This window comes from Panicum hallii, chromosome 9 (assembly GCF_002211085.1).
Source record: "Panicum hallii strain FIL2 chromosome 9, PHallii_v3.1, whole genome shotgun sequence".
In the NCBI taxonomy this organism is placed as follows: domain Eukaryota; kingdom Viridiplantae; phylum Streptophyta; class Magnoliopsida; order Poales; family Poaceae; genus Panicum; species Panicum hallii.
In genome coordinates, this window is record NC_038050.1 from 57,046,930 (window position 1) to 57,056,252 (window position 9,323).

General features: G+C 50.0%; 2 protein-coding genes across 3 annotated transcripts; one reads left to right on the top strand and one right to left on the bottom strand.

Annotated features, from left to right (window-relative positions):
- Positions 1 to 217: 217 nt before the first annotated feature.
- Positions 218 to 1,446, top strand: LOC112874524 (RING-H2 finger protein ATL80-like). The gene has a single exon (XM_025937893.1). It carries the CDS (start codon positions 366 to 368, stop codon positions 1,140 to 1,142), a length of 777 nt encoding a protein of 258 aa, XP_025793678.1. The 5' UTR covers positions 218 to 365; the 3' UTR covers positions 1,143 to 1,446.
- A 2,784-nt stretch (positions 1,447 to 4,230) lies between these two features.
- Positions 4,231 to 8,944, bottom strand: LOC112874520 (monosaccharide-sensing protein 2-like). 2 transcript variants are annotated; one of them, XM_025937889.1, is made up of 6 exons: positions 8,697 to 8,944; positions 8,473 to 8,569; positions 7,514 to 8,080; positions 6,471 to 7,420; positions 5,122 to 5,309; positions 4,566 to 5,010 (listed from the first exon to the last, which is right to left on the bottom strand). In XM_025937889.1, the coding sequence occupies exons 2-6, from the start codon at positions 8,549 to 8,551 to the stop codon at positions 4,566 to 4,568; spliced, it is 2,229 nt and encodes a 742-aa protein (XP_025793674.1). In that variant the 5' UTR covers positions 8,552 to 8,569; positions 8,697 to 8,944. The 2 variants fall into 2 exon arrangements, with proteins under 2 accessions (XP_025793675.1, XP_025793674.1); XM_025937890.1 differs by lacking the exon at positions 8,697 to 8,944 and having other exon boundaries at positions 4,231 to 5,010; positions 8,473 to 8,551.
- Between the last annotated feature and the right edge of the window lie 379 nt (positions 8,945 to 9,323).

Genomic DNA, 9,323 nt, shown 5'->3' on the forward strand with positions numbered 1-9,323 from the left:
ATCTAAATTGCTAAATTTACTTGCGTATTTACATAGATCGAAGAGCTAAATAAAGCCTACTAACATGGAAGTGCCAATTGGGAAGTGTCACCAATGTATTTTTTTTTTCATTTTCATAGAAGAGGTGAATAAAACCTCGGACAGAAAAAAAAAAACAGAGAGAGAAATACCAAGGGCATAATGGTCAAGCGTGCCCTCCGCCCACAGCTCAGGCTGTCGTCCTCCCACTCCCCCACCCGAAAGCTTCACCCGGACGCTTGCCCCTCCGTCATTAACCATCCCAACCTCCGAGACCGGGACCTCCCCTTTCCGTCCTCCCGCCGCTCCATTTTTACGGAAACGCCCCCCACCCACCGGCGCCGGCGATGCCCCGGCCGTCGCCGCCGCCGTATTCGCGGCGCCTCCTCCAGGGCGGCAGCGACAGCGGCGGCGCCAACCCCAACCGCATCCCGGGCATCCCGCCCGCCGACCCGCCCGCGGGCGTCAACTCCGATGTCGTCGTCATCCTCGCCGCCCTGCTCTGCGCGCTCATCTGCGTCGTCGGCCTCGCCGCCGTCGCCCGCTGCGCCCGCTCCCGCCGCAACAGGGGCGCCGGGGCCGGCGGCGGCGGCCCGTCGTCCCCCTCGAGCAACCCGGGCGACGCCCCGGGGCACTTTGGCGGCGGGCAACACAGCGGCGGCGCGAGCGCGACCACGACCACCACGACCACCACCAAGGGGCTGAAGAAGAAGGCGCTCAAGGCGCTGCCGAAGCTGGCGTACGCGGACGCGGTGGCGGCGGCCGCGGCGGCGCGGGGCGCGGCGCCGGCGGCGGAGGGCGAGGAGGAGGCGAAGGCGGAGGAGCTGCTGGCGGAGTGCGCCATCTGCCTGGCGGAGTTCGGCGAGCGGGAGGAGGTGCGCGTGATGCCGCAGTGCGGGCACGGGTTCCACGTCGCGTGCGTCGACACCTGGCTGCGCTCCAACTCCTCCTGCCCGTCCTGCCGCCGCCCCATCGTGCTCGACGACCCGGCCCCGCCCAAGCGGTGCCGCAAGTGCGAGGCCGTCGTCCTGGAGGCCGTCCTCGCCTCCTCCTCCTCCTCCGCCGCCGCCACCGGCGGCCGGGGCCGCGGCGGCGGCGGGGGGGACGGGGGATTCTTGCCGTAGCATCAGCATTCAGCAGTAGTTGGCCGGCTGATTGCCTGACGGGCGGGCCCAGGGTCGGTCCCGGTAGTTGAGCTGCCCCCATCTGCCCGCAGCCCACATGTCAGTAGCGCAGCGAAGATCCCCCTCTAAAGCAATGCAAAAAAAGAAGAATAACTAGAAATGTGATTCTTTTTGTACGACCTTTTGGATTTAGAGTTTCTCCAACTGAAATCTGTGGGCGCCTGAAATCTGTTGGCAACTTGCAATTGCTTCATCAACTGTAAATTGTAGAAATTTGCGAATTGGGCTGCTAAAAATTTGTATCTCTGTTGTATCTATTGTATGTAGAGGCCGCCGCGCTTCGGCTCTGGCTCCTCTAACAGCAGAACTGTGCTGTCAGGGAAGCCGGAGTCGGGATTCGTGGCTCCACCGGCTCCTCGAGGGAGGAGGAAGACAGAGGAAACCAGCTCCAACGAATGAATATTGTATCGCTAAATTATTGATATAATATTTTGTCAGGAGGAGCCGAAGCCGGTCGGAGCTCTTCCAAACGGACTCGCAGTTTCTACTCCTAGAAACTGAAAGGCTTCTCTGTTGTAGACTAGTAGTCCGTGCAAATAGAAGCAAATACTAGTACATTAGAGCAGCTGCTTCCCATCGCTGTGTTCTTGAGAAGTTGACAGGCCGTTGTATCATTGCCTTAGCTGGACGCGTGATGGGATATCGGGATGGGCAAGGGGAGCTGTGTGTGCGAAGTGGAGTGGACGAGCAGTCTGCTTCGGCGTTAGGTCGCTGCCCCTGCCTCGCCGGGACGGGGCGGATCACCGAATGCATGTGACCGAGCGCGAGGCTTCTTGTCGCCCATCAGCATCAAGATAATTGGAAGCGCCATCGGTTAGTGTTACTGCGCTAGAAAAAACGATACCGTAGATCCTACCCAAACCTACTCCCGTTTCTTTATTCGTTCCTGCCATGGCCCGACAGCTCGCGGTTCTCGAATGACAAATGGCCTTAGGGGGTGTTCGTTTCCGGGTATCTAAATTTTAGAGGGGTCACATCAAAGAGAATCTTATCATTTAGAAGTATTAAATAAAGTCTAATTATAAAACTAATTGCAGAACCCTAGTGCTAATTTGCGAGACGAATCTAATGAGGTATATTAGTCCATGATTAGCGAACAATTACTGTAGCATCACTGTGGCAAATTATGGATTAATTAGGCTCATTAAATTTGTCTCGCGAATTAGCATCTAGCTGTGCAAAAAGTTTTATAAACAGATTTTATTTAGTACTTCTAAATAGCAAGATTCTCTTTGATGTGATGGGTCTAAAGTTTAGATAGGAGGAAACGAACACCCCCTTAGCAAATCCTGAAGAAACTTGTGTCACCTGAACCAGAAACACTGTGAGCTGGATTACCACCTTGTTTTTTCTTTTTTTGGTATCCATGGTCGATCTGGCGAAAGGGCACGCCGTTTCCACACGAAATTCAGCTGCGCTGGCGCGCCGGGGGTCATGCCATGTGTGGCTGGTGCCGACGTGACGAGAGGTCAGGAAGATCAGCTCCAGCACTCCAGCGGAGTGGTAAGAAGTAGTAGGAGAGACTGACTAGCTGCTGCGTATCAATAGCGTCAGCTCCCAACTGCCGCGCCGCGGAGACGAGACTCCCTTTTCCTGCTCGCTTTGTTCGCGTATAATTTAATTCCAAGAGGCGAAGCGCCCTTTTCCCGTTTCGGAATCTACTGCCTCGCTCCGGGCTCCGGTCAGCAGGTGTCAGCGACGGTAGTGCGTCACGGCTTTTCTGGAAGCAAGCAGTTTTCTTGTTTCATTCGTGGCTTTGTTTGGTACGATACCTTGCATGAAGGGAGTGCCAACTGCCGCGGGTTTATTTCAAGTTATTTAAAAATTTAGAGCATGTTTGGATCACGTGACTAGTGACCAAAAGCAGCGACTAAATTTTAGTCACCTCCTATTTGGATCAAGTGACTAAAGGCAAACCCTCTCGACTCCTCCTTTAGCTACTCTTTAGGAGCTAATGGGACTAAAACGTTTTTAGTCATTTTGTTTGAAATTTTAGTCCCTAAAGCGACTAAACTTTAGTCGGTTTGCTTTAGTCAGTGGGAACCAAACAAAGCCCCAATGAAGAACACGAAGAAGAAAGAGAAATGGTCTTCGAAATTGACCAGAGAACGAGAAGATGAAATGTTCTAATTGTAGCGTCCATTGTGCACCAATCACCAATGCATGCCCAAAATGCTCAGAAATTCGGACCTGTACGGGTCCGCATAACAGGTTTCTGCAGTTTCACAGTTCTCTCTCACTAGTCGCTACAAAACTCGGTGCCAGTGTTATAAAAAAAAAAACTAGGTGTCTACATCTGTTTCTCATCAGGATAGCCTCCACTGTTCTTGCCACTACCCAAACAGTAGTGGAAGGGCAATCTAAACAAAGCAAAGCGCTAAAGCATGACCCAATCACCAGGTTCCAACACCATTCCAGTGCCTTGCACCTGATGTGCTTGTATATCTGAAAAGGACCAAATAGGAGGACCATGGCTCCTCCGGGATCTCCCCCAGATATTCCTCAACCCAAAAGGCTTGCCGGCAACTTGGGACCTCGCTAGCTTTGCCACCCTAATCTCCAGGGGTTCCACGACAACTAAGTGAACACGTAGCCTTTTTTTTTCGCTGCATCATGGGTTGAGCAACCCTGAAAAAGCCCAAGAGCTTCGGAGCAACAGATTATTGGCTCTACTCTGACGACAAGTAGGAGTTACACTTACCAGAGTCTCCATTGGAGATCATCAGCTTGCTGGAATTCTTCTTTCCGTATCCACTGGTGAATGGTGATGCTCTCAGGTCTCAGCTACATCAGGAGTTCCACTTTATCTGCCACCATCGGAGACAGCCGGAGGAACAAATCACCACTTTAAATTATGAAGTATCTTTCCTGCTCAAGAGATGGTGATCACTGATAAGTCACTAATCTTTTCCTGGACAACCGGAACACGAAGGCCCTTTCGCTTTAGCAGCTGCCAATAAGCTGAAAAAACAGCTGCACTGGCGACAAACATGACTGCCGTGTATCCAGGACTCGAGCGATGGAGAGATGCTGACAAGACAACGAAACCCATAGCATAGAACTGTCATACACCAGTAGTTACATAGGGCAAAAAAGATTACAACGAACACAAACAGTCTCCCAAGCAAAAAACAAAAACAAAAAACAGATGATGATCTACACACCCTAGTTCCAAAAGCCGGTCAATGACAGCATATCAAGCCTCACGATGCACAGCCAAACGATCTTTAGGCACACAGTTCCCCTGTCCCCTTCTTGGTCGGTCAAGTATCTTTCACACAGCATCAGAGGATTAACTAGCCACGGTGAAGTTTGGAAACCACAAAATTACTGCCAGCGAAGCTGATCTCCGTGTCTGGGCGATCAATCCTCCCTGGCTTCCCTGGCTTGCTTAGCTCCAACAGAGAAGAACTCGGTGATGACCTCGAGGGGCATCCCTTTTGTCTCCGGCACCTTCATGTACACAAATACAAGAGCCAGGATGCAAACGACAGCGTAAATCCCGAAGACACCAGCGAGCCCGATGGCATTCAGCATCACGGGGAGTGTGTATGTCACGATGATGTCACCGATCCAGAAGGTTAATGCGCAGATGGCTATGCAGATGCCACGGACAGTGGTGGGAAAGATTTCTGCACAAAGAATGTTGGGAATAGGCCCAAACCCCATGACGAAGAAGCAGAAATAGACTATGACGCTGATCGTGGAGAGTGCAGCATGAACCATGGTTCCCATATCCACAATGTTGACCACGACCAGGATAATTAGTGCAACTATCAGGATAGGGATTGTCGCAAGGAGAAGAAACCTGAAACAGAAAAGGACAAAAGCATTATTACCGTCTTTAGTCTTTACTTACTTTTACCAAAAATTTTATTCATACATAATACACAATAGCATATCAAACACAAAGTCTAACCTCCTTCCAGACATATCCACAAGCCTCATTGCAATACCAATGCTCGGGAGCATCAGTAAGGTGGTCAAGGCGCTGATAAGAATAGATGCGGAAGATGAGCTAAGTCCAATGTTGGAAAGAAGAACACCAACACCTGCTTGTTCAAGAATTTGAGGGGTATAGTAGAGAACACCATTGATGCCAGCAAACTGCATAAAAAAGATAAAGTTAATAATCAACATACTAACACATTGAATACAACATGACAGGGAAAGCAGTTAAAAGATAACCAAATTATGTCACAAATCTGAAAAGCGTGCTGAGACTTTAACCTACAACCAAATGTGGGAAAAGTATTCATGAATGTCCATACAAGTGAATGTGGAGACGAGATCAACATACTATTTCTAGCTTCTGATAAATACCTGTTAATCAAGTTGTGACCTAAACAACATTGAGTGGTCCCACAGCCCACTTACTACAGTTCTCCATTATCTTAGAATTATTGGGACTGCCCACTTACAACAGTTCTCCAGAATAGACCTGATCATGGGTCAGTTCAGGTTCGGATCAGGTAAAAAAACACGATATTTTTTTCTTCGGCCCGAACCTAGCCCAACCCGACCACTGGACCGAATTTTTGGCCTGACCTCGTGTCAAGATGGCTTAAACCCGATTTTTTATGTACGATTTTTGGGTCAGGTCAGGTTGGGTCAGGCTTTTTCGGGTTTTGGGTCAAAAAAATCAGCTCATGCCCGGCCCTAGTTTTGTTGCGGGTCGAAAATTTCAGCCCGAGCCTGGCCCACATATTGGTCGGGTCAGGTCGAGTTTTTTTCGGGCGGGGCGGTTCGGATTCGTTGGGTCCGGCAACCCATGATCAGGTATACTTCAGAATCTTATTTAATAGGTTTTTTATGTGTTTTCACAGAACACCACCGCGTTTCTTTTCAGATTGACTACTACAAGACATCAAAGCTGATTTCACTCGTGTTAGGACCTAAAGATTTATCGGTAGCACCTAAAGTGTGATCAGTAAAACTATGCTACCCAGATTAAGATCCATTGTATCATCAGGTTTGTTTCCTTCTTTGGAAACAGCAAGAAATTACCACTGAGCTGCTCATTATAATCACTAGGTTCCTAACATTTGCTAGTATGACCAAAGTAGGAATTATAACAATTTATTAGCAGAAGTGCAGCACATAGCAGCAAGATGCTTTTAACTTAACTACTTAGTTTTAAGAGAAATAGCTTTAATTCATTAAAGCACTAGAAGAAATTCTTTCGGCATCTCTAAAGTGCTAAATTAGGTACCAGGTGGATTTAGGGGCATAGGATATATATATTGGATAGGGGAAAAATCTTCTTACCTGTTGCAGGATCTGAATTCCAATGCCAACAAACAGTGCATGCTTCACTCCAGGCTCGAATAGCTCGGCCCATTTTGGACCTTTAGCAACTGCCTCAGATGGATGCATCATTGCAGGACCAGCAGCACGCTGCTCCAGCAGTTCCTTGGAGTAAAGAGCTGGTTGACTCACAAGAGCGGCGGCCTGGACGAACTCACCACCAGGAGGGACATCCCCCCCTGGTAATGACAATATAGAACCCCTGTTGCCTTGTACGCCCTCCTCATGCAAGTAAATACGTTGGAAGCCACCTTCCTTTTGCCCGTCGGCGCCTTCTCTCTCAGTCCATTTCCATGCCAATTGCCATCCTCCACCAATGCCCATGCTGCTTACTGCCTCCCCTCCCTGCATAAGACCGCTACTTCTTCCCACAGCACCCATTATGCTACCATGAGGTGCAGCAATCTCCTTTCCTTCTACGCTTGTTGCTTGACGAGAAATAAGTGGGCTTTGGAGGTTATCCTCGATGTCATCTCCACCATGATCTGAAGCATACTCATCGCCCTCCCTTTGACTCTCGGCATCCCAGTCAGCTTTAGCCTGCTGCTGCTCCGCAACACTAAACATGCTGCCAAAGTTGGGAAATAATGTGCTCCGCATGCTGCCCATTATCTCAGGCATCTTCTCGTGAACACTACCGAAAAGAGTGACAACAGGATCCACAAGGGGCTTGCCTTGACTAACCATACTCCCATGCTGAGAGATGAGACCATACGCACTTCCAAGTGCACTTTGGCCACGAACAGGTCGGGCAACCCAAGATAGGCCTTCTTCAGGTCCATATAATTTGATCTTCTCTGGATCTGGAGCCAGCCCTTCATCAGCAAGTTCGTCATCAGGGCCAATTATGTATTCTTCAATGCGTGTATCTTTCCCAACACCCAAGCCTTCGACTAGAAGAGCCATTTCTCCTGTAAAGTTGACCAGAATCAGCAATCATGACAAAAATTGTATAGCTACTACAATCACACTGAATTCCATATATCTTGCAAATCCATACAAACCTGAGACATCTTCCCTTCCCCGCAGCCTTTGCAAGACTCTCTTAGCCTCGGCCATCCTTCCTTTGCTCACGAGCCACCTCGGTGATTCAGGCAAGTAGAAGACAGTCAATGCAAGGTATATAAGCGAGGGTATCGAAAGAACGCCAAGCATGATCCTCCAATCGGGTTTTGGTAAGAGAGACATCCCAAACACCATGCAATAAGAAAGGAACATCCCTCCTGACCCACTGAACTGTGGCAGCGTGTTCAACAACCCTCGAATGTCTGTCGGCGCAGTCTCGGAGATGTACAAAGGAACAAGTGTGACAGCCAAACCGATACCGAGTCCGTCGATGAGCCTTGCCAGGAGCAAAACATACACGCTTGGTGCCCAGAGCATCACCAACCCACTAACAAAGTAGAGGACAGCGGAAGCGATCAGCAAGGGCCGCCTACCGATGGAGTCAGCCGCTGCCCCGGAGAATGTTGTGACGACTGTTGCCCCAAAGAGGGACATGGCCACGATGAGACCCTCAATTAGGGGCTCGCTCTGTAAATTGAATTCCTTCTTTATGTACAAGACCGCCCCTGCAGAGATCAGACATCAGGTCAACCAGGGTCAGAACAAAGTCAAGCTATCAGTATCAATTGAAATTTTCGGAACATCTTGACTCGGACAGCAACAAGCTTCTGATAGAGAGATCATTCGTGGTGGTCTGGTGGATCCATAGAATTATTTAATCGCGTTAGGAATAGATTCGAAATCGTTGAGGAAATCAGCTCTTGGTAAACTTGCGATCGGACAGTAACTAGGAAAATGTTTATACTGTAAGGCGATTCCACCAAACACATCATGATCTCGACAGGAATCCCAATAATTGCTACCTAACCATGGACCCTAGCGGCAGCATAAAAAGACATCTAGGTGCAACAGTATAATATGAATTAAGATCAAATAAACTTTATCTACCGTGAGTTACCTGCAATGGTCGCATTATCCCAGCCCTGCAGCAAGTTGCCGATGGAGGCCGCGATGGCCACCAGCACGGCGCCCCCCATGGCCGCCGAAATCTACGCCTGCACAGCCGCATGCAACAAGCTTATCACTCATCAGCATACCAAATCTTGCAAGAGCGAAACAAAGGCGGAACGGAGCCCAAATCAAGCAGCCTACGCATCCAAGCAGAAGAGGGCTCTCTCTTACCCCGCTCCGGCAGCCGAGATTCGGGATCCCCCCGATCGGGCTTAAGAGGCGGCGGAGGGGCGATAGCGTGGAATCTGGAGAGGCGGTGAGGTGGCCGGTGGGGGAGTACGCTGGTGAGTCTTGCCACGCTGTGCGCTGGGATTGGAGAGCGAGAGGGGGCAAGAGGCAGAGCGGAGCTGCCGCCTGCAGAGGCAGGCAGGCCGGGGGGCGGAGGTGGGGTGAGGTGGGGAGAGCGGAGTGTGGGGTGGGAGTCCAGCTTGTGTGCGTCTAGAGATGAGAGAGACGCAGCGTTCGGTTTATTCCTCGCGCCAGCGCACCCAGTTAGTGACCCTTAGTTACACGGAGTGGTGGGACCAAGGGTATGTGGGGTGCGATTTGGTGCGTATTATGTTTTTTATTGACAGGTGGGCAGAGGCAGGGGAGAATTATTACGTGGGACGGGACTACCCGGATCCAACCTTACCTCGTGGGGGACACCAAGGCATCGTGTACTTGCTAACCCAAGCAATTCAAACGGTTATTTTTTTTTTGTTAAACCAGGCCAGCTAACCCAAGCAATTCCACCGAAAATGGTTTATTCGAGTCAAATTAAGGTTGAGCGTGCGTATGGGAGAGATTCTTACAAAA

What these genes read in the sequence shown, in the direction of transcription:
- LOC112874524 (XM_025937893.1), top strand. Translation starts at nt 366, where the DNA reads ATGCCCCGGCCGTCGCCGCCGCCGTATTCGCGGCGCCTCCTCCAGGGC.
- LOC112874520 (XM_025937890.1), bottom strand. Translation starts at nt 8,551, where the DNA reads ATGGGGGGCGCCGTGCTGGTGGCCATCGCGGCCTCCATCGGCAACTTG. An exon ending in GGATAATGCGACCATTGCAG is followed by an intron (nt 8,081 to 8,472) that starts GTAACTCACGGT and finishes TGATCTCTGCAG; the next exon opens with GGGCGGTCTTGTACATAAAG. An exon ending in GAATTCAGATCCTGCAACAG is followed by an intron (nt 5,310 to 6,470) that starts GTAAGAAGATTT and finishes TTTTTTATGCAG; the next exon opens with TTTGCTGGCATCAATGGTGT.